Genomic DNA, 23,620 nt, shown 5'->3' with positions numbered 1-23,620 from the left:
ATATTGGCAAGATGGACCGCTGTAAGTGATTGAGATGTAGCTTGAGACTAAAGACACTATATCAGCATCCACCATCGTGTCCTCTTCGCACATGGAAAACAATATATTATATATGCAACGTAAATGAAGCATACGAACCGGAGTCCATTGATTTGTGAAGGCATCAAATCCAAAGAAAAACATAGTTTAAGCAAGAGTCGTCAGTGACAAACAAGCTGATGCTATTCAGTCACTTAAAAAAGTAGTTTCTACAAGATAAGTCAGTGATTATTTGATAATGTTACTAATTTTGTATTGCATAGAATAAGGGATCTCTCGATAGTGATAATAAAAGCTCGGTGGGCTATTTATCCTTCTTCTATTATTTTTTTTAAACATTTTGTACACCATATGCATCAGGCTCTAGTCTATGGCTCGAAATTCCACTGTTAACAGAAAAAAAAACTTAAATGTATGCTACATGCACTAGATAAACCACTACACTATACATGTCATATGTATCTTTTTAAGTTGTTTGTAATACTTAAATGTTTCGATCGTTGTAGCTTGGAGGAATTCAAATCCCCACTAGTTTTATAGGCATGGACATGAATGTTAAACTGAACTTAACAATTAGAAAATAATTTAGAAAGCTGGGTTCTAACTATGATTTGACGGAAAAATGTGATTTTTGGATTTGATGGAAAATATGATTTTTGTGGTTTTGGTGGAAAAATGTGATTTTATAGTTTTGACGGAAAACATTATTTTGTATTATTTTGTAGTTTTATAGAAAACATGATTTTACGATTTTAACAGAGAAATGTGATTTTTGGATTTGACGTAAAACATGATTTTGTGGTTTTGACACGAAAACACAATTTTACGATTTAGGTGAAAACTCAAACTTTGCTATTTTGACGAAAAACATGATTTTAGATTTTTAGGGAAAATGTGATTTTTTAGTTTATGTGGGGGGAAACATGTGATTTTGTGATTTTGACGGAAAACATAATTTTGCGGTTTTGACGGAAAACATAATTTTGCGGTTTTGACGGAAAAACATGATTTTACGATTTTGATGGAAAAATGTGATTTTTGGATTTGGCGAAAAAGTGATTTTGTAGTTTTGGTAGGAAAACATGATTTTACTATTTTGGTAGAAAACTATATTTTATTGTTTGAACAAAAAATGATAATTTTTGCCGTTTTGATGGAAAACATGATTTTAGATTTTTGTAGAAACATAATTTTACAGTTTTAACAGAAAATGTGATTTTTTTTGGATTTGAAGTAAAATGTAATTTTATGATTTTGGCAAAAATACGATTGTGAAGTTTTGTTAGAAAAAATAAAATTTGGAATAAATAAGTTAAACGATTTTACTCAAGTTAATTTAAAATAAGTCCAAACCAATTACCATGTAGTCCAGTCTATCTAAATCCATATTTTTCACGAACAAAACTAGGTTTACCCATATAAACCTACTTCAGAAGAACATATCCATAACTGCTCTATTATAATTTGAAGTAACCCAGTATACACATAGACAGAACAACCATTTAACATCCCTACTTGGAACTATCAAAGACTAACGAGCCGATACAATATCAATCGATTCGTATGAGACATGCAAAAAAGTACGTAGTGAAGAAAATGAGCATAAGAGCACCACTGTACCAGAGCCACCTGACAGAAGTTCACAGCAATGTGATCCAAATGATTACATCTCATCTGACCGAAAACAAACTACTGTACGTACATAAGAGTCATTGTATTTGTAGCGCATGGTGGAACAAAATAAGAGAAACCAAAACGCATTCTTGGGAAGAACGAATAGGTTTACACTTCTTGGCTTCTAGCAAGAAAGATTCCCAACCATCCCTCTGTTTATGGATCTCGAATTTAACGGTCAGTTAAGAAAAAGTGAGATTGTTTTGTTCGTTTTCTAAATGGGCCATGAGGACTTAATATACTTTTGGCGGTTGAATGCTGCCATATCACTGTGGGGGTTTGTGTGTTTCTTTGATTTCATATTAGCTTTTGGTTGACTTTTGATTAATAGATATGTGAACAAGTTGATCTTTCTAGTATCCAAATGGATCCCAGTGATAGAACACATATACATGGTGACACAAAAATGTATAAAGTAAATTGTTTGCTCAAACTGAAAAAATATTCGAACAATAACTTCCAATTCCAATCAAAGTTGGAAAAAAATATCATTATTCCAGCATCAAACAGCCAGCAAAAGAAGATGAATAATATACTTTTATAACGATAAGACTTGGGGCTAAGATAAAAAAAAAGAAGCAAGAAACTTTCCTTGCAGAGGCAGAGTTTGAAAATTCACATACAACTATTATTCAAGCTGAGAAGAGAGACTCAACTCAACCAGATGCGGTCTTCCTTTGCTGGAAGACAACAGCAAAGATAGGAACTCCAACACCGAAGCTGAAAGCTGTGAAGACACCGAGAGACATCTTGAGTCCTTGGTATTTCATGCGGTCCAAATTGTACATGTGCTTTGCGTGGAGGTAGTATGGCTCGTCATGGCCATGCCCTCCGCTCATCTTCTTAGCTCCAGTCGAGTGGAAGCTTCTGCTCACTGTTGATAATGATGACGAAAAGAAAGTTTCAGCAAGTTCTGATTTTTAAGAAACATATCAAAACAAGTTGATCATTGTACCCAGACATTTGCTGCTAAGACACATACAGATACATAGTACTACGTAAATGAGAATCTTTTATCGATTAATCAAAACTATCTAAACATGAGCATGTAAATTTAATATCTGACACAATCTTCCTTCTTCTTTTTTTCTGAATGAATTAACAATAATGCACCAGCCAGGATCAAACCCGGGTCTGTACAGTGGATCAGATATAATGCTCCACTAGCAAAAACAAAACAACTTTGATAGGTTCATATGAAACAAGGAAACAACCAATCAACCAAGGACGAATTGGGTCGTCGAAGCATTTTGAGACTAACCAGAGATACCAAAATCTCAAACCCAATACAAATGTGTCGTCGATATCTGGGCAAATAAACAAAACCCTAGACCACCAAAGAGAGAAATGTAAAGCACGAACCAGATCTGGAGACTGATGACTCGGATGAAGCTATGATCTTTGAGATCGATCTGATTCCGGTGTTCAACGCCATTATCAGAAAACTGATCGAGTAACAGCTAAAAAGATAGACAACGACGACGACGACGACTCTGCAAGTTTTACGGCGAATTCGTTTCGGAGGAGACTGAAATAAGATAGATCACACGTGCACGCGCCCGGCTTCATTTTATTTTGGGCCTGGCCCATTTATTCACACAAGGCTTTTCTTGATTAGTTTTAGTTTTGGCCCTTTTGGAGATGCAACATAAACTCTTTGCGAGTTCATATGTTGATCATGCATGCATTAATTAAGTACTGTATACACAATTCTCATCCAACAATCAACATTCACAGAAGTTTGCCACATTACATACAAGTTGTTATCATCTAAATTCAAAAGAATCATTAACCACTTCTGCAATTTATTTAATTTGAGTTCTAGATCATGTTTCCTCTATGTAAGTAATCCATATATCTGGATGCTGCTCCAAAGTCCAACTCTCAACGTGACATACTATGTCAACGTGGCTATTAAAACCACCTGAATTATTTTATCTTTTCTAATTAAAGAAAAAAAAACAAAATCTCCATATGATCCTTAATGAATCTCAACCACACAAAAAACAAACGATGGAAGTAAGCTTATCTCATTTCTTTCATTTTTTTTTTTTTTGATAAAGACTAAAGAAACATGAACGTTTCATCTTTTTTTTGAAAAATGCTAGAAAAATAAAGATGGCTCACTTGCCACAGAGTCTCTACTCCGCCGCTAGGCCAGAGTTTCCATATCCGGGAAAGTCCGTCCAGCCGAAGTGGAGCCGCTTCCCGGTGAGTGTACGGTGCGCATCGACCGAGTCGCTAACAAGTTTGACTCAGAATGCGGTGGAGACAGAGTTGAAGTATATGGTGAGTCAACACGGGTGGGGCGTGAGGAGGCTGAGAAGAGACGACGAAGAAGAGATTAGGAGAGTGTCTTCGGTTCAAGCCGAAGCTTTCCACATCCCTCTCGCTCTTTTCAATGATTTTTTCTTCTTGTTTTTCCAGGTTTGTCTACTCTTTTCTTGTGTTACCTTCTTGATGATCTAATGCAAAATTCTCAGTATGTGGGAAAGTTTCAGTATATTTTTTCCATAATAAGGTTTGCATGTGTTGAATGCATATAAAAATTTCAGTAATCTCAGAAGAGTGGTTGTGTAGAGTAGACATGATTTGTTTAATCATAGAAGAACATCTGAACAAAAATGATTTAATATAGTAGGTCACATGTTTACTTTATGTTTATTTGGATTCTTGGATCTAAAGTTTCTTTGCTTGTGTATACATAACAGTATTTTAATGTAAAATTTGGAGCATCCTAGTGACATATGTAATGAATACACATGTTGCAGGCAGAAGTTTTGTCAGGGCTTCTCTACAAACTAAAAAACTCACCTCCTGACAGGTAAAAGCAAAGAACAAAACTTTGTTTCAAGAAGAAGATTAGTTGCTAAGTGCTTACTTATAACTATGCAACGTTAAAATGCGGCAGATATGCATGTCTCGTGGCGGAGCAAACAAGCGAAACTGACACTAGTTCAAGCTCAAGTGTCGTTGGAGTAGTTGACATCACAGTTCAGACAGAAAACTCTGTACTCCGCCACTTTCCCGGTGAGGAAGAATATCTTTACGTCTCAGGCTTAGCCGTCTCCAAAGCTCAAAGGTCTCTCTCTTCTCTTTCTTCGTTACAAAAATTAGTGACTAATGTTGTTTATAAGGAATTTGGTTTTGTTATATCAATAGGAGGAAGAAGATGGCAAGTACATTGTTAAAGGCATGTGATGTTATATGTTACTTATGGGGTTTCAAGCTTCTTGCTCTAAGAGCTTATGAAGACGACGCAGCCGCTAGAAACTTATACTCAAACGCTGGTTATAGCGTGGTCGAGTCTGATCCACCTTGGACCTCTACTTGGATAGGAAGAAAACGTCGCGTTCTTATGACCAAACGCATTTCTTAGCCGTTTTCGGTTTTTCTATTTCTTGATGTATATTTGCTTTAGCGTTATAGGGGTTTGTTTAAATGACTTGGACCGATCAATATACAGACAGTAAACTCAAACACCTCGTCTCCATCTCGTTCATCCTTCGCTTCATGAACTGCTCTCACAAACACCTGAATACAAAGTTTCATTAAGTTCCCATTCACACATTTTAAAACCATCACTCTTTCATATCTTCCAGCTTACCATTCTGTCAGTGAAGACACTCCTTTCCATCGACCTAAGAGGTTTAATGATAGAGTCTACATCTGTAACTCTAAGAATCAAACGTAAAGAACCGTAGTAAAGAACCGTAATATGTATAGCTTGAAGTACGAAGACGTTTACACTCTCATTGCGAGTCTACAACAACATTCAAGCATCATCCTCAACATCATGTGAGAAAAAAAAAATTATTAGTTGATTCACTATTTTTAAAAGCACTCAAAAGTAAATAAAATTATGTATATAATTTTAGAATTATAAAAATTTAATATTTAAATAGTAATACATTTTATCTAGGATTATCTAATTGATTTGATATTGTAAAAAAATTTCATTTTAAAGATTCTACGGTGTAAATAATAATGATGTATGTTTTTGCTTAAAACACAAAAACCTTCTTTTTTTGCTGTAGCTTTTAAAATAAACTACGAGCTTTCTTGCGGTATGTACATAAATAATAATTTTAAATATAATATTATTTTATATAATAAAATATTTTACATTTTGATATTATAATTTTAATATTTTAACTTCATCAATTTGAAAAAAAAATTAATCCTGTTTCTTTTGATTGTTTGAATTTCATAGAGTTAGAATTATATTTTATAAAATAAAATTTTATTTATGTTATATTATATTTAACGATCATTTTTAAAAAAATATGCCTCGTATCCTTAATTTTAACTATGTCTATATTTAAACATATAATATATAAATTTTAAGAAATTTTTCATTTTTTTTTTAGTTAAAATACATTAAATTGGTTAAAATAATTTTCAATTAACATAATGAACCAATAATGCTAATAAATTTTTTAAAATAAAATCATCAACAAAGAGTTTTTTAAAAAACATATGTTAAATTGGTAAAAAATAATTTTGAATTAATCTAATGAACCAATAAATGCTAATAAACTTTTAGAAAATTAATCATCAACAAAAATAAATTTTGATCAGTATTTGCTTTAGTTTTGGATTTGTTAATTTGTACTTACAAATAATTCTGATAAAATAAATATTTATGAAAATATGATATATAATTTAATGTAAAAATATAATGTAATTATATTTAGTTTATTGTTATTAATTTAATATATTTAATATATTTTGGTTGTAATATATGAGTTATTAGCTATTAATATATTTAAAAAAACTTGCCAAAAAGAAATCTGCTACAAAAAGTTTACTTATCATTGATGGTCTAATAGTTACTAATCATTACCATATTTAAAAAATATTACCAAATAATATAAATTTTAAATTATATATCATATTTTCATAAATATTTATTTTACCCTTGAACCAATAATACTAATAAAATTTTAAAAATAAAATCATCAACAAATTGTTTTTTTTAAAAAATAAGTTAAATTGGTAAAAAATTATTTTTGAATTAACCTAATGAACCAATAAATGCTAATAAAATTTTAAAAATTTAATCATCAACAAAAATAAATTTTGATCAGTATTTGCTTTAGTTTTGTATTTGTTAATTTGTATTTACAAATAATTTTAATTTAATAAATATTTATGAAAATATGATATATAATTTAATGTAAAAATATAATGTAATTATATTTAGTTTATTTTTATTAATGTGATATATTTTATATATTTTGGTTGTAATATGTGAGTTATTAGCTATTAATCTATTTTTAAAATCTTGCCAAAAAGAAATCTGCTTCAAAAAGGTTACTTTTCAATTTTCATTGATGGCTAATAGTTACTAATCATTACCAAATTTAAAAAGTCTTACCAAATAATATAATTTTTTGTAAAGAAATTTTATATATCACAATTAGGTTGGTGACATGTCATTTTTTGTATGAGAATGATTGTATTGATGACATGTATGCAAATAACTTGGCAAATAATGTCTAGGGTATCTAAATCATATGATTGGTAAAATTTAGTAAGAATTGATGTAAGTTTTTTTTCAGAATTGATGTTAGCTTTAACTATAGAAAATAAAGCTACAGTATGATTGGTAAATTTTGATGATTTAAAGATAAATAAACCTAAAAATGAGATAAATCTCAATCAATAACCCACATTTTTAGTTAGTTAAAGTTTTTGAACTCAATTAAACAAAGATTGATTTTCAGCATTATTAACATAATCATTTAATAGGGCCATAAAATATTGCATATCCAAGAGATGGTGGCATGTCATTTTTCCATTGAGTAGATTGTTGCAAACTTTCACATGTACTTGTATCTTCTTCTATATATATATATATTTGGATTATTATTTCACTATTAAAATCCTAAATATATATATAAAGATTAGTAAAATATTTTTTTTATCGTCATATTCAAAAATATTGTAACATTTCACAAATTTAGAAAGTTTTTAAAAAATCAAACTTTTCGCTTCATAGATTTATATTATCGAGTAAATAATTAAACATTTAGTTTTTATTTAATTTTTAAAATAAACTATATAGTTTAAAATTTGTTTTCATTTGTTTAAGGTAGTAAATATTAATCAATGTTAGATAATATGATTTTTGTTATTTTAAAAAAAAAAACTTTATAATTTTAAAAGTTAACATCGACAAATATTTAAATAATTAACATATGGAGGTATAATATTACAAAATTAAATTATATCTATTTAATTTATATTATCTATAAATCCAATGGATCATCTATTGTTTAAATCGAATTATTGATAGCCCAATAAAATTTTCTGGTAGACCAATATAAATAATAAGATTAGAGATTAAATGTAACATGAATTTCTAGGAAGAAGTCTATTAGGTCTATTTTAAAAAAAAACCACACATGAATCAAAGTAATCAAAGTTATAAGTTCTGCTTTAATATATAAAATTAGGCTCATGGACAAATTTATAATTGATTAAATATAATATTATGGGATCTTGTTGGAAAAACAAAAAAAAAACTGGATCTTTTATTTGTATTAAAGTGCTGACAAAAAAAAGTATTTAAAGCGGGTCTCGGGCGTGTATCCCTTTCGCCTACTTTTAGAGCCGGGACTACTGAGAGGTGAACATATTCATGGTTGTATAGTAATAATCGGGTATGATTAGATGTCAGTGGGATTAATGTTCTTCTTGCTATGTATGCACAATGCAAACACATCTCTGAAGCTGAATATCTCTTTAGGACATTGCCATGTGACTCATCACGCGAGCTCCACTCTTATACCATCTTCTTTCTGTCTCAAAGATCCTAACTGCAAAGCTTCCGAATCATTCCAAGTCTCTTCTTATCCACGTCAGCATTTCATTTAACCTCAGAAGGAGACTCTTTTCTCCTGCATATGCGTGTGTGACAAACACATAGTTCTGGAAGGTTATAAGCATACCTCAGGCAAGAAACTAGAAAGCATCTAATAATAAGCCTGTTCTTTTTCCTTACGCGCGCGGCAATGTCAACGGTTAAAAAACAGAAAGGAAGTATTGTAATTAACGCCATCGTTTTTTAAGTGTGTGTCGCTGCGATTATTTTACGGAGTGTTTCCCGGTGATGTTAGTGACACTCAAAAAAACAGCGTTCATCGGAATTGCCTTCGTGGTCAAACGCGGGTGTCGCTACCACTTATTCTCCACATCCTTAAGCCTCAAGAAACTTAGAGCATCATTATCCCAAGGTTTTAGTGGGTCTCTTAGATTAATCTAATCTATTAAAAGGGAAGTACAAATAGTACTTAACCCTGTGTTTTCCACAAAAATTACATGTTTATGCCACTACCCTTAAAACACAGTCGTTTTGTTTAATTATTAAATTACAATTCTTTTTTGAATACACCAGATCTGAACAGAACGGGTAGATACGTTTTCTTCTTCTCTTTTTGCTATAGAACCTTCAACCAATTCTGAAAATATTGGAATTCTAAAATATGATTCACGTAGACTGATTTTTCTATTGAACCTTCCAACAATCCTAATATATGATTCACGCTGATTAATATTTTGAAAATGATATTATTCTTTGTCTGTAAAGGTTTATTAATTTTGTCCAGCCTGCGTTAGAGATGTTCTTCTATGGCCTCCACAACCCCATCTATGCCCTTTGCTGCACAATGCGTCTGAAGTCTACAGCCCCATTCCGTGTCTCTGCTCTGTCGTCATGGCTGCCGCCGGCGAAGATAAAGCTCGATTCCATTCCAATGGTTAGCTTCTCCGAATTTTCACTTTAGGTCCCTCGCATTCTGATTATTTTCAAATGGACAAAATGCTTTGGGAATTTAAGAAAACATCCTTCAAATCAACCCCGTATCTTTCAATTGTGCCATAGAGACCCAGTGAATATTACAATTTTGTAACATTGGTACCTAAATTTTCTGCTGTTTTCACATTTACCACCAATACTACTAAATTCACAAGAATAACCTCACAATTTTGCCCCAAACTTTTCAAGGGTGCAGTTTAATCCCTTTCTATGAAATTATGCATGTGGAATGCAATATATACACCTAATATGCAATCTACATGATTAAAATGAGGTAAAATTATATGTTAAAGGCCATTAAAAACAGTATATACCACATACATACATCCATATTGGTGTTTGTTTTTGATTTGTAGTATATAACATTTATGATAAATCAAAAATTTTAATTGTTTATAATTTGTTGGTTGCTCATATTGTGGTTAGATACTAAATTAATCAAAATAATATGTTATATAACATATTCACAATTAGTAATTTTTAATTACATTAACTGTTTTTGATGTGTTTATTTATAAACTAAAAAAATAGTATGTTTTTATATTAATAAATCAATTTTTTCAAAATAAAATATTTTACGTCAAATAAAATATTTTATGTCAAATAAATTAACTCCTATTTTAATAAAATAGATTTATTAAATATACACATATGACTTGAATTATTGGAATATGTCCATTACGATGTACTGACTTTTAAGTAAAAAATGTTCCAATTTAATAACATTAATTAGGTTTGCTAAATTTCTTTTAAGAAAAAAATCTGTTCTTATTTTTGTTTTACATTCGTCTTATTTTTTGAATGTTTTTGTAACTTGGTTTCATTATTTTTTTGGTTTGTCTAAACAATGTATTTGTTTAAAAAACTCAATAAAAATTTTGAACTTTATATTCAAATTATAAACAAAATATTTAAATATAGTTTAATAAACCCCACAAGTATACTTAAACCTCTAATACTTTACTGTTTTTTTATATCATACTTTATTGTTTAATTTACCAAATAAACTAAATAAAAATACAATAAAAGAAAAACATAATCTCATAATTTGTAAATGAAGACATATCTCATTGAACAAAACACACCAATGTCAAACCTAAAAAACAAATGAATCTAATAACTTGATGAGTATAAACAACTTAATTTATCGAATATTCAGAAGTTTAAAATATATGATTTTGAAGAACAAACATCTGCGCGGGCGCGCGGGTCAAAAGCTAGTTTTGATTTAAAACAAAATCAAAAATACATAATAACACAAGAGACGTACGGTTCTTAGAGACACGTGTAACCAAATTAGAGGAGAGAGGAGAAGTGTCTTCGTTCGTTGTTTGCTTCTGTTCTTCCTCATTCCCTCTCGATTCAAGTCTGAATCGCAAACTTTGCTTCGAATTCAACCATCTCTCACCTTCCCTTGCAATCAAGTCTCCAACGAAATCAATCTCTCTGCGCAATTCTCACTCTTCTGGGTTTATCTCTCTCACTCGTCTCCTTATCTCATATTCTAGGGTTGGAAGTTTCTATCTTCTTGTTTCGGTTTAGTGTTGGTGTCGATTCATTCTCTGTAGCTAAAGTTGAGTCATCTACTATGTGTTGGCTTGTTACATGAAGATTTCAATTGAATTATCTAAAGCTCTGTTTTTTTTTACCAGATTGGTGGAGGTCAGCTTTGCGTGTGGCCTGGTGGTTTGAGACATTTGTGCCTCAGGAAACGATAGAGGTAGCATACACATCTCTGGTGTACCTAACATTTCACAATCAGTGACTTGAAACATATATGTCTTTTCAGTGGAACTATAGGTGAAGCAGGACCAGATGGGAACTTGCCGTACGGGAGAGAGGACGATGGTGAAAGCGAAGAGTTTGTTAAGTATAATCGAATGCTGCATGGGAAGAAGAAGAAAAGAGGCCAAACAAATGAGAAAACTTTGACGATTAAGTTCCTAAAGAAGTACATTTACTATGCCAAGCATCGAATTCAGCCAGCTCACTGATGAAGTAAGACACTGAACTTAAACATGCAGCTTTACATATTTTATATCTATTAAATCCGACACAGAGGCTGCATCTTTTATTGATTCATTGAGCAAGAAAAATTGGAATTTGACTTACATATTGAATACTCATCATCACTCATATAACAAGACTAGCAAAAGATCAAATGGTCGCCACCATGATCACAGCTATATTCCAAGGCTCCGTCTCCGTCCTCATCTTCACCAACACGGCCAACTTCCTAGGGAGCCTCAAGTCGTATGTGAGGGAGGAAGATGCGGTTGTGATCTTGAAGCTTGGTGGTGGGCTCTGTGTTGTGATCTTTTGTTTTGATTGGGTTGTGCTTGTGTTGGCTTTCTTCTTGAAGTATTACGCTTATGTTAAGCGTGGTGGAGATAGAAGTGTTGCGGTGAAGAGGAGTGGTAAGGTGCAGAGTGATGAGAATCCTAAGGATTGGCTATGGCTTTTCCAAGTTTGAAGTTTAGTGTCTTCTTGTGTTGTTGAGAGCTATATCAGTATCAAATGTTGTCTTTTGATCTGTTTCTTTTGATTTGTTCATTTGTTGTTTGTTGTATCTGTCATTGTTGGCAATGATTGGCTACATATATATTATATGTGTTTCCTATGGATTGTTCTTTACTCATTGTTATATATTATATGTGTTTCCTATGGATTGTTCTTTACTCATTGTTATTTTAAGTTGCTTTACGTGTCGCTGTTGTATCTTGTGTCACAGAATTATTTGAGTCTTTGTGTCTTTTATTTATGTCTATATAAAGAAATCTTGTATGCTTCAGTTTGTATCTTGTATCTTCTCACCTTCTCTATATAATTTTTGCTTGCTTACAGCTTTAGTTTGTCTTTTGTATTATGTATTTGCTTCACATTTTATTTACAGTCATAATCTCAACTTCTTACCAAACAACTTCCATTCTCAACAAACAATTTATTCACCAAACAAGTTCCACTTTCACCTTTTATCATTCTCATCAAACCTTTTATTCACCAAAGTCAAAATCCATTCTCATCAAACCTTTTAATAATTTTTTTTAAAAACTTTTAGTTAAAAGACTTGTATTGGAGTACATAAATATTCGGGTTTTTTAGCGGAGTCTCTTAATACACATTTATTGTTTAAAAATATTAAAAAATAACTAAAAGACTTTAAATGGATATTTGAGATAATGATGCTCTTGCAATTTGACATTAGTTTGAACTCTGGACGCTGACGCTGTGATTCTTTACCGGTGACTCAGGTCCAACATCTTGCCACGTAGCTCAGTGGTCTGATTTAGCCATTCTTTGAAAAAATATCGACCCAATGGGCCTGTGAGCCCATGATATAACCCATTATATAACGAAAGCCCATGTTTTCTACGTTAGAAGTATAAATAGACACTGTTTCTCACCTATCACTAGCTTCTATCGTTGGCGGCGTGTGATAACCCTAGTTACTGTGTAGAGACAATCAAAGAGATATGTCGGAAGAGGGAGCTAACGTTGACGTCAATCCAACGAAGACCAAGGACATACGGAACTACCTGTGCCAGTACTGCGGAATCAGCAGATCGAAGAAGTATCTAATCACTTCACACATCGAATCTCATCATAAGGTTTGGTTCGAATCTCTCTCTGAGGCTTACCTAAACCGATGATGGGTGTGTAGACTTAACGTGTGTATACGTGTTTGGTTTAGATGGAAGTTGAAGAGGAAAGAAATGAGGAAGCTTGTGAGGATGAAGAAGAAGAGATCTCTAGCAAACACACTTGTAATGAATGTGGTGCTGAGTTTAAGAAACCTGCTCACTTGAAGCAGCATATGCAAAGCCACTCTCTTGAGGTAGAGTGATGTGTTCTCACTCTGTTTGTGGTAGCTTCGTTATCTAATGGAGATTAGAGACAAGACGCTTGTGGGTTTACTTAGTTTTGAGTGTTGGTCTTATTACAAGCTAAAAGTTTGTGCCTTTGCAGGAAATTAATGGCCTTTATGGTTTAATAACATATGGTCTTAAAACTTATGTTATTGCGTGAGGCATTGGATCCCAAAAGAGAGAACTCCAAAATGCGAGGCTACATGTTATGGACTAGTATCAGGTAGGGAGACCTCCTGAGAAGCTCCAGCAAGTAAGCCTCCATCACGCTGAAGGTCTGAGATATGATGTTTACTAGCTTGTTTCTTTAGCGCTTTGGATTATGGTGTCTTTTCATGGGGTATGTTTCTAATGGTTAACTGTTTTCTCGTTGTGCAGAGACCTTTTACCTGCTATGTGGATGACTGTACTGCGAGTTACAGGAGAAAAGATCATCTCAATAGACATCTTCTTACGCATAAAGGGAAGCTGTTCAAGTGTCCAGTGGAGAATTGCAAGAGTGAATTCTCAATACATGGCAATATCAGTAAGCATGTTAAGAAGTTTCATACTGACGGCGATAGTAACAAGGATGATACTGGCAGTGGAGATTCTCAACCCTCTGAATGTTCTTCTGGTGAGAAGAAGCTTGTCTGCAAAGAAGTTGGTTGTGGGAAGGCATTCAAGTATCCTTCACAGCTCCAGAAGCATGAGGATTCTCATGGTAAGACACTACGTCATTATATGAATCTGCCAATTATAAAGTCTCTCAAATGTTACTTATGGGATTTACATTGGCAGTGAAATTGGACTCTGTGGAGGCTTTTTGTTCCGAGATTGGGTGTATGAAGTACTTTACAAACGAGGAATGTCTAAAGGCACACATAAGATCTTCCCATCAGCACGTCAACTGTGAGATATGTGGTTCTAAGCATTTGAAGAAGAACATCAAGAGACATCTACGGACGCATGACGAAGATTCATCATCACCAGGAGAGTTCAAGTGTGAAGTTGAGGGTTGCTCTTCCACATTCTCAAAGGTAAAGAAACATCGAGAGCTAGACAAATTTTTAGACCAAAACATATAAGCATCCACTAATTATATATTTTACTATGGTTTTGCAGCCTTCTAATCTTCAGAAACACTTGAAAGCTGTGCACGAGGATATCCGACCCTTTGTATGTGGCTTTCCAGGCTGTGGCATGAGATTTGCTTACAAACACGTCAGAAACAACCACGAGAACTCCGGGTCCCACGTCTATACCTGCGTAAGTTCAATCCCCAACTTGGCTTGGTTACAAACTCTAAAGAGACTTGTATCTCACATGGAAGTTGAATGGTGGTTTCAGGGTGATTTTGTTGAAGCAGATGAGGATTTCACCTCGAGACCAAGAGGTGGACTAAAGAGAAAGCAAGTTACAGCAGAAATGCTTGTAAGGAAGAGGGTCATGCCTCCCCAGTTTGATTCAGAAGAACAAGAGACTTGTTAGTTTTTACAAGTATGAGGCACTAGGCAGATGGTTTCATTATGTGTAGAGTCTGTTTGTTTTTGTTAGTGTAGAAGAAAATATATAACGGCAATAGTAATAGTAAAAATGTAATATTTTCTAAACCCAACCTTGAAGAGCTTGTTTAAATTTTACTCCGGAAGGCATTGCTACTACTACATACAAAATGTGGCCATGTCTCATTATAATAGGTGGTACGATTCCTTGCAATCGATTGTAATCTCTATTGCTTAGAGATGAAAACAGGGAGAGGGTGAATTAAGTTAGTTACAGCTTACAGGAGTAAAGAGAGGTTTTACCATAAGCCTGTAGTTATCCATACGTATACTGTATACGAGCTTTTTAAGAAGCTTTTCAGTCACAAAGTTTCAGCTATAGCTTCTGGTTATTTGCAAAGTTTCATAATGGGGTCCTTAAATTTTAAGTTCTAACGATATCATCAATGTTTTAGAGTTGAGAATTGAAGTCGATTGATGTGTTGTTCCATACAAACATTTATGGATACATAAGTGTAGAGACGTCCTTTAAAGGTAGTTGGAACTTCGTAAATTGTTATTCCGAACAAACAAAAAAAAATAAAAAGAAGGGCAGACACACATGGAGATGAGAGAGAGTCTTTTGTCCGCCTGCACATGGTACACTCAGAATCTAGTTTGAGATTGAATAGTGTGAATCCGATCCAGAAATCTTGAACCAAAATATGAATAGAAGTGGCAAAATACCCGAATGGATATTGAGTTAGCAGAGATTGAATATCTTAACCCGAATGGGTAACAACTAAACCCGAATAGATTTCTGAATAACCGAACATATGTATATTTAACTTTATATTCTTAATTTAGTTCTCTCATTTTATTCCAAATATTTATATTAATACTGCACATGGTTTAAAAATTATATAATACGGACAAAGTGATTTGCTATTCAATTAAAATGCATGTCGAATTTTTTGTTTCATGCATTTACAAAAATTGCATTAAAAATCTCAAAATAACAATCAAATTAGTTTTTTTCTTATTTTCAATTTTTTATTTATAAACCTATAAATCATCTAACCTATTAAAAATAAGAAAGGTTATTAAATAAGTGGTAAAATTTGAGCAATGAAGATTTTTTTTTTTTAAATCTAAATATCCAAAAAATATTTTTTTTTGTATTTAAAATTGAAGAATCTAAAATTTTGTAAAAATCAAGAAATTCGAAAAAACCCAAATTTCTGAATTAATATTTTAAAATTAATTAAATAAACAAACAAAATAATTTGATAAAGTATCTAAAATAACTAAATCCGAAATATTACTAATCAAATCAGAAATAAGTTTAGATCCAAAATGAATCTTTATCCGGTTTTGAAGTATTTACTAATCAAATCTAATGCGAATATAAATAAAATTCAAATGAATCTTGATTGAGCCCTGAAATCTAAACCGGAATTTTGACCTAAAATACCAATCGGTAAATCTTTGTTTTTTGTTTGTTACTCTTTATGGAGAGTTTTTGTTTATGATTCCTGACTCACATGGATCTGATGATGTGGACAAGGGGCGTCAAAGTCTCCATGACGTGTAGGATTCTTGTAAACCTTACGTACTTGTACTTCCAAGAAGAAATCACTCTGACAAGAATTACTAATTACTTTCCTAATCAACAAAATTAGACCGACAAAACATAAAAAAAAGTCAACAAGATTAGCTTAAGAACGAGATTAGAGATGCAACTAGACAAAACTTGCCGTTTGTTATTTTCTCCTTCATTAACGAAATGGCCACAACCGCAGAAACACCTCTTCTAGAAGAACACGTGATGGACGCCGTTGACCACGACGGGCTTGTCGCCGACAGATCAAACACCGGTAGATGGACTGCCGCATGGTTCATAATCGGTGAGATCACAAGCTACTCAGTTTCTGATACTTTACCCGTGCTTATGAATCTCTTAGTATCTTTGCAGGTGTGGAGGTTGCGGAGAGATTCGCTTATTATGGGATCGCATCAAACCTTATCAGCTACTTGACTGGACCACTTGGCCAATCTACGGCGGTTGCCGCCGCTAATGTCAACGCGTGGACGGGAATCTCCTCTCTTCTTCCTGTTCTTGGAGCTTTTGTCGCCGACGCTTTTCTCGGTCGGTACCGAACCATTATCATCGCGTCTCTTATTTACGTACTGGTTGGTCTCCTTCTTGTCTCTTTGCTTTGAGTTTCAATCTTGGTTTGAGGTTAGGACATGTTATGAAGTTTAATGCTTTGTTTAACTAACTGTCTGTTATGAAAAGTTGAAAAGTAGACAATGACTTGAACTAGTGTGGATTTTATGCCAGGGGATGGTATGAAGTTTATACTTTGTTAAACTAACTGTCGTCATTCACCTTTTGCAAGGAGAGTTAATTTAATATTATTTGAGATGTACGGACCTTCAGGTTCAGAACCTTGTAATTATTCAAAGAAAAAAACTATATGTGGTAATATGTTATTGTTATGAAAAGTTGAAAAGTAGAATTTGACTTGAAATAGTGTGGATTTGATGTCAGGGGATGGCACTTTTGACTTTGTCTGCACTTTTGGTTCCTATCAGTGAGAATAAGGAAGTGGTCTCTGCTTCACCTTCTTCTTTGCTCAATGTACTCTTCTTCTTCTCTCTGTATCTGGTGGCCATTGGACAAAGTGGGCACAAGCCTTGCGTTCAGGCCTTTGGAGCAGATCAGTTCGATGAGAAAGACCCGCGAGAGCAACGTGACAGAAGCTCATTCTTTAACTGGTGGTACCTTAGTATGTCTGCAGGGATCTGCTTGGCCATTGTAGTTGTTGTCTACATTCAGGAAGCTGTCGGCTGGGCACTCGGGTTTGGTATACCTTGTGTGTTCATGGTGATCTCTCTTGTTTTGTTTGTGGTAGGGAGAAGAAGTTACAGGTACAGTAAAAGTAGACATGAAAAGGAAAACAACCCTTTTACCAGGATAGGTAGAGTCTTCTTTCGAGCATTCAAGAATCGAAGATTGAGTCAAGTTCAGACTGAGCTGGAGGAAAACCCATCTCATGGATCTCCAGAGAAGCTGAGGTATAAAGTCTATTTAACTTTAAGTCTCGTTGAACCAACAAACTGTTGACCTAGTGGTAAAGGAGTGTCTAGTAGGCATTCCGCCACTCGGGTTCCATTCTCATTGGGAGGGACAATGCTTGGATTCCTGGCAAAAAGATGAAACCACATAAAGTCTTGTTGAATGATTTTGAGATTATTCACTATCTTTGTTACAGGTTTCTAAGGAAAGCCTTGCTTACCCCACATGCATCCACTGAAGAGGACAATGTATGTAGTGTTAGTGTTGGTGATGTTGAAGATGCCACAGCTCTTGTCAGGCTTATACCAGTATGGCTTACAACTCTCGGCTACGCTCTCCCCTACGCTCAATACATGACTTTCTTCACAAAGCAAGGTGCAACACTAGAAAGAGCAATCTTCCCTGGTGTGAAGATCCCCTCTGCTTCTCTTCAGGTCCTTATCGGCATAGCAATAGTCCTCTTTGTCCCCATCTATGACCGTGTTTTGGTCCCATTCGCCAGGTCTATAACCAAAGATCCTTGTGGCATCACAACGCTAAAAAGAATTGGAGCCGGAATGGTACTAGCAACTTTCACTATGGTGGTTGCTGCTCTGGTTGAGTCAAAACGGATCCAGACAGCAAAAGAATACGGTCTTATCGACCAACCGGGAACAACGGTTCCGATGTCTATATGGTGGTTAGTCCCCCAGTACTTGATGCTGGGATTGGCTGACGTACTTACATTAGTGGGAATGCAAGAGTTTTTCTACAGCCAAGTCCCACCAGAGCTGAGAAGCATCGGTCTAGCGCTTTACTTAAGTGCATTGGGCGTGGGAAGCTTATTGAGTAGCTTGCTCGTGTCTGTGATTGATTTGGTTACTGGAGGAGATGCTGGAAACAGCTGGTTTAATAGTAACCTTAACAAAGCACATCTCGATTACTTCTATTGGCTACTTGCTGTTATTAGCGCCTTGGGGTTCTCTGTGTTCTTGTTTGTTTCTAAGTCATATGTCTATCGTCGGGTGGATGGAGTCTAGTCTTACAGATTTCTTGGTAGAAGATGACGATGTGATATGAGATTCATACTGTTTGTTCACAATCTTATGTTGTTAAATTAGGTCTTGTTTGTTTCAAACACACAAAGATAAAAGATATTTTTCACTGTTTCCATAATATATTTTGGTAGAATACAAACGTTTAACGCAAGCAAACATTTTATGTTTTCTTGATACCAAGGTCTCATGTCTGGACTTCTTAAACCTTGACTTTTATGAATAATGACTAATTTCCTAATAATGCTTCATATAAAATGACACAGGGATGGGTATAAGTGAAGTAGCTTTGTCATTCAGTTACTAGATCATCTGATCATTTAATCTTTGACCGGTCTCACTCCACCGGTGTGACCACACCGTTGAAATTTAAATGGTTAAGAAATTTAGCAAATGGCGTAAAGAAATTAGTCTAAATTTATTTTATTTGTTACTAACTACTAACCCTAAACAAAAATGATATTTATCTCCGATGTTGAATATAACTTATTCATTATGTGCTAAAATATTTAATGTATCATATAAACATTAAGATGTGTGTCAATTTTTATGGCGACTTAATGTGTTTTCTTTATTTTGTTTGCCGTAACCTGTAACAAATTACAATACCTTCTAATACAATTGATTCGGTCTTTTTTTTTCATCGTGAATCTCGTTGGCATAGTCAAGCTTGTCAGGTTCAGATGATGTGAGGACCTTCCTCGATTATATTTCTCCACCTGCCCAAGTGCCCAGCGTGAATTCTGTAAGTCTTTATTATTAAAAAAAAAAAACTTTTCTGATTCATTAATAATTTTCCATCGACCTCTGATGAATATCAGTAAATTTTTTTAAAAAACTCACACGCTGGACGAGTTAACTAGTAAACTGACAATTGTTACCTTATTCATCACATGCAACTTGCATTGTTACCTTATTCATCACGTGCAACTTGCCAGACCGGTGATTAAAACAATTACTACTAAATAATTAATATATAGTTTATTAATTAATTTAGAAATCAAATTATCTCTACGACATTACTGGAAAGTCAATTCATGGTGCGTCGTTCTCAAATTAACTCTCACGGTGGTTGATTACATAGATCTTTGATGAGCTGAAAATATAATATTACCATTAAGAACAACTATTTGTATTTCCTTCTTCTAAATAAAATTAAATAATATTTTTAACTAAATTTTCCTTTTTGGAAAAACACAAAAACAAGAAAAAGGAAAATTTATAAAATATACATTTATAGATTTTTATATGTAAACAATTTTAAATTTTATTACCTTTTATCTTTTTACAAAAAAACCTAAAAAATATTTAGAATATTACTTTAAAAATATTGACTTGTATATATAAACCACAACTTTACAAAACAAATTGAAAAATTATAATATTTTATCAAATCTTAATAAGAAAATGATTTTTAAAAATAAACACATCATCTAATATCATATATTTCACAAAAATTAACTACATAGAAAATCTTAATAAACTAAAAATTATTCCTAAATACCATCAGTGATAATTATTTTATTTCCTTTTAAATTGCAATTTAATTAACTTTTAACTTAAATTTCCTTTTTAACAATAGCACATAAATAATACAAGTAAATATTTATAAAATATAGAAAGATATTTTATATATAAACAAATTTTTTATTTATTTATATTTATCCAAAATCATAAAAAAATAAGTATCAATAAATTTTAAAATATATACTTCTACTCCATTTTATCGTAAACAACATATATCAAATTATACATAAATATATTTATCAATCTAAGGAAAACCTAAACAAAATCTGATTAACAAGATTATTCTTATTTTAGTCTAACTATAGCCAAAAAATATGATTCATTTTTAAAAAAATTGTTATAACCCAATATACCCAAGATAAACAGGGCAGATAAATAATGAAACCAATCAAAATATAAACAATCAAATCAACCTGTTATTATGATTTCTCTATTATATATATTCATATATGTGCTTGAATTTTAAAACATTATAAGTTATGTTTTTAATGCATATCTGATTTAATATTTTTTTAAACAAGATATATCAAACTAAAAATATTTATAAAATAAATTTACAAATATAATAGGATAAACTGAACCACCTACTAATAAGAAAAAGTTACCCTAACTAAAACAAATTATAGCCATTTTTTAAAAAAATAGATGCAACTCAACATACCAAAATGAATACTTAAACTAATATAAATATTGTATTTGAAATCATATGTCTAATTAAGATGGAAAAATAAATATAATTAATTTTGTATATACCATACATACAAATTACAAAATTACTTCAGACTTATCAACAAACAAAAGCAAATCACCACAAGAAAACACAATTTTAACGACAAAAAATAACGAAGAAAAAAAGTCCTCGTAAAATTACGTCGTCTTTACGAGTATCTTACGAGGAAAAAACAAATCAACGTAATTTCGTCGTAAAATAATGACAATAAAGTTTCATCGTAAAAATGATGCAATTTAACGTGGTTTTTACGAGGAAACAAGTTTTCGTCGTAAAGTAGACGTAAATATAACGAGGACTTTACGATAAAATATTTTACATCTATTTAGCGTCGATATCTCAAGTGCATCAACTTTTTACTTGTAAACACGGTTTTTATTTCGGTTAGCTAACTATATTTCCTTCCATACCCTCGGATGAGAGAATCAAGAATAAATTGGTTAGCCGTTATCAAAGTTACACCTCGTGGATGAATAATCGGTGGAGAAGAACAACCTTTACAAGAAGAACACATCAATGAAGTCGATGAACCTGAACAACAAACTGATGACATCCTTTTCATTGATCCGCATAATCGTGAGTACGAAGATCTTTCCGGCAATACCATGGACAAAGCTGTTGAAGACGAGTTTAATGAAAATAATGATATTTCCAGTGATGACGAGAATGTCAATTATGTATCCGAATAATGATGTAATTTTTTTAATATGATTTACTTCAGACTTAATGCATGTGTTTAGTTTATTTAATCATGAAAATTAAATTATATAATTTGATTTTGTGTAAGGCAATTGGGGGTTTGGGGTTTGGAAAGAAGAGATTGAAATTATAAGTTAAGGAACTTGGGGTTTGGGGTTTTGGAGTTTCGGTTTATAGGGATTTACATATCTTCCTCGTAAAATCCTCGTAAAAAAAAACACGGGCCTTGTTATTTACTCGTAAATTAACAAAGTCTTTACGACGAAATTTAAAAACACTTTGTCGTAAACCTACTCGTAAAAAGAAAACGTGGACCTTGTTATTTCCACGTAAGTTTACATGGAATGTATGACGAAAATTAAAAATGCATGTGTTTAGTTTGTTTAATCATAAAAATTAAATTATATAATTTGATTTTGTGTAAGGCAATTGGGGGTTTGGGGTTTAGGGTTTTGGTCTTTGGGTTTCGGGTTTAGGGATTTACATATATTCCTTGTAAAATCTTCGTAAAAAGCACAGACCTTGTTATTTCCTCGTAAATTAACGAGGTCATTACGACGAAACTTAAAAACACTTCGTCGTAAACTACTCTTAAAAAAACATGGTTCTTGTTATTTCTTCGTAAATTTACGTGGACTTTACGACGCAAATTAAAAATGCATGTGTTTAGTTTGTTTAATCATGAAAATTAAATTATATAATTTGATTTTTTGTAAGACAATTGGGGGTTTGAGGTTTGGAGTTTCGGGTTTTAGGGATTTCCATATATTCCTCGTAAATCCTCGTAAAAAAACACAGGCCTTGTTATTTTCTCGTAAATTAACGAGGTTTTAACGACAAAATTTAAAAACATTTTATCGTAAACTACTCGTAAAAAAAAACGCGAACCTTGTTATTTCCTCGTAAATTTACGTTGACTTTACGACGAAAATTAAAAATGCTTGTGTTTAGTTTGTTTAATCATGAAAATTAAATTATATAATTTGATTTTGTGTTAGGCAATTGGGGGTTTGGGGTTTCGGGTTTTAGGGATTTACATATATTCCTCGTAAAAAATCATGGACCTTGTTATTTTCTCGTTAATTAACGAGGTCTTTACGATGAAATTTAAATACACTTCATCGTAAACTACTCATAAAAAAATGCGGGCCTTTTCGTAAATTTACGTGCACTTTACGACAAAAATTAAAAATGCATATTATTAGTTTGTTTAATCATGAAAATTAAATTATATAATTTGATTTTGTGTAAGGCAATTGGAGGTTTGGGCTTTAGGGTTTGGGATTTTGGGTTTTAGGGATTTACATATATACCTCATAAAAGAAAACACAGGTCTTGCTACTTCTTCGTAAAAAAAAAACACGGACCTTTTTATTTTCTCGTAAATTTATGTGGTCTTTACGACAAAAAAAACGGGCCTTGTTACTTCCTCGTAATTTCACGAGGATTTTACGACGAAATATAATTCCCTATATATACCCGAACCATCTCACTTCTCATTTCGTAGTCACTTCATCTCTTCCTCCTAGCAAGGTACTCCTCTCTACTTCCTCTTTAGTTTAGTTTAGGTGGTTAGTTTAGGATAATTAGTGTTGATTAGGTAGTTAGTGTAGGGAATTTGTAGATAGGTTCATGGAGATTGTTGATAATATAAGATGATGATTTTTAAATGTTAATTAATAAT

The 23,620-nt window shown here is 32.7% G+C and overlaps 5 protein-coding genes across 8 annotated transcripts; 4 read left to right on the top strand and 1 right to left on the bottom strand.

Moving 5' to 3' along the window:
- Positions 1-2,147: 2,147 nt before the first annotated feature.
- On the bottom strand, positions 2,148-3,247 carry LOC106298975. The gene is made up of 2 exons (XM_013735101.1): positions 3,076-3,247; positions 2,148-2,587 (listed from the first exon to the last, which is right to left on the bottom strand). Exons 1-2 carry the CDS (start codon positions 3,146-3,148, stop codon positions 2,370-2,372), a joined length of 291 nt encoding a protein of 96 aa, XP_013590555.1. The 5' UTR covers positions 3,149-3,247; the 3' UTR covers positions 2,148-2,369.
- Positions 3,248-3,769: 522 nt separating this feature from the next.
- On the top strand, positions 3,770-5,194 carry LOC106298359. The gene is made up of 4 exons (XM_013734468.1): positions 3,770-4,140; positions 4,485-4,537; positions 4,625-4,795; positions 4,876-5,194. Exons 1-4 carry the CDS (start codon positions 3,832-3,834, stop codon positions 5,090-5,092), a joined length of 750 nt encoding a protein of 249 aa, XP_013589922.1. The 5' UTR covers positions 3,770-3,831; the 3' UTR covers positions 5,093-5,194.
- A 5,642-nt stretch (positions 5,195-10,836) lies between these two features.
- On the top strand, positions 10,837-12,123 carry LOC106299302. 4 transcript variants are annotated; one of them, XR_001261740.1, is made up of 4 exons: positions 10,837-11,004; positions 11,188-11,255; positions 11,325-11,533; positions 11,719-11,798. XR_001261740.1 is itself a non-coding variant. In XM_013735412.1 (4 exons), exons 3-4 carry the CDS (start codon positions 11,529-11,531, stop codon positions 12,006-12,008), a joined length of 333 nt encoding a protein of 110 aa, XP_013590866.1. In that variant the 5' UTR covers positions 10,837-11,004; positions 11,188-11,255; positions 11,325-11,528; the 3' UTR covers positions 12,009-12,123. The 4 variants fall into 4 exon arrangements, 3 of the variants coding, with proteins under 3 accessions (XP_013590866.1, XP_013590869.1, XP_013590867.1); XM_013735412.1 differs by having other exon boundaries at positions 11,681-12,123; XM_013735415.1 differs by having other exon boundaries at positions 10,837-11,044; positions 11,681-12,123.
- An 834-nt stretch (positions 12,124-12,957) lies between these two features.
- Positions 12,958-15,023, top strand: LOC106298384 (transcription factor IIIA-like). Its single transcript, XM_013734495.1, has 6 exons — positions 12,958-13,143; positions 13,227-13,370; positions 13,780-14,104; positions 14,182-14,420; positions 14,506-14,649; positions 14,731-15,023. The coding sequence occupies exons 1-6, from the start codon at positions 13,009-13,011 to the stop codon at positions 14,869-14,871; spliced, it is 1,128 nt and encodes a 375-aa protein (XP_013589949.1). The 5' UTR covers positions 12,958-13,008; the 3' UTR covers positions 14,872-15,023.
- Positions 15,024-16,628: 1,605 nt separating this feature from the next.
- LOC106298406 (protein NRT1/ PTR FAMILY 5.14-like) lies at positions 16,629-19,003 on the top strand. Its single transcript, XM_013734521.1, has 4 exons — positions 16,629-16,771; positions 16,840-17,057; positions 17,419-17,945; positions 18,143-19,003. Exons 1-4 carry the CDS (start codon positions 16,651-16,653, stop codon positions 18,963-18,965), a joined length of 1,689 nt encoding a protein of 562 aa, XP_013589975.1. The 5' UTR covers positions 16,629-16,650; the 3' UTR covers positions 18,966-19,003.
- Positions 19,004-23,620: the final 4,617 nt, after the last annotated feature.

Source organism: Brassica oleracea, chromosome C6 (assembly GCF_000695525.1).
Source record: "Brassica oleracea var. oleracea cultivar TO1000 chromosome C6, BOL, whole genome shotgun sequence".
In the NCBI taxonomy this organism is placed as follows: domain Eukaryota; kingdom Viridiplantae; phylum Streptophyta; class Magnoliopsida; order Brassicales; family Brassicaceae; genus Brassica; species Brassica oleracea.
This window is presented reverse-complemented; position numbering and strand designations above follow the sequence as displayed.

Bases quoted from the DNA above. Each gene is read 5' to 3' on its own strand.
- LOC106298975 (XM_013735101.1), bottom strand. From the start codon at position 3,148: ATGGCGTTGAACACCGGAATCAGATCGATCTCAAAGATCATAGCTTCA. The intron at 2,588-3,075 runs GTTCGTGCTTTA...CATTATCAACAG, and splicing joins GTCATCAGTCTCCAGATCTG to TGAGCAGAAGCTTCCACTCG.
- LOC106298359 (XM_013734468.1), top strand. From the start codon at position 3,832: ATGGCTCACTTGCCACAGAGTCTCTACTCCGCCGCTAGGCCAGAGTTT. The intron at 4,141-4,484 runs GTTTGTCTACTC...CACATGTTGCAG, and splicing joins TTTTCTTCTTGTTTTTCCAG to GCAGAAGTTTTGTCAGGGCT. The intron at 4,796-4,875 runs GTCTCTCTCTTC...TTATATCAATAG, and splicing joins GCCGTCTCCAAAGCTCAAAG to GAGGAAGAAGATGGCAAGTA.
- LOC106298384 (XM_013734495.1), top strand. From the start codon at position 13,009: ATGTCGGAAGAGGGAGCTAACGTTGACGTCAATCCAACGAAGACCAAG. The intron at 13,371-13,779 runs GTAGAGTGATGT...CTCGTTGTGCAG, and splicing joins TGCAAAGCCACTCTCTTGAG to AGACCTTTTACCTGCTATGT. The intron at 14,105-14,181 runs GTAAGACACTAC...TTACATTGGCAG, and splicing joins GAAGCATGAGGATTCTCATG to TGAAATTGGACTCTGTGGAG.
- LOC106298406 (XM_013734521.1), top strand. From the start codon at position 16,651: ATGGCCACAACCGCAGAAACACCTCTTCTAGAAGAACACGTGATGGAC. The intron at 16,772-16,839 runs GTGAGATCACAA...GTATCTTTGCAG, and splicing joins TGCCGCATGGTTCATAATCG to GTGTGGAGGTTGCGGAGAGA. The intron at 17,946-18,142 runs GTATAAAGTCTA...TCTTTGTTACAG, and splicing joins GGATCTCCAGAGAAGCTGAG to GTTTCTAAGGAAAGCCTTGC.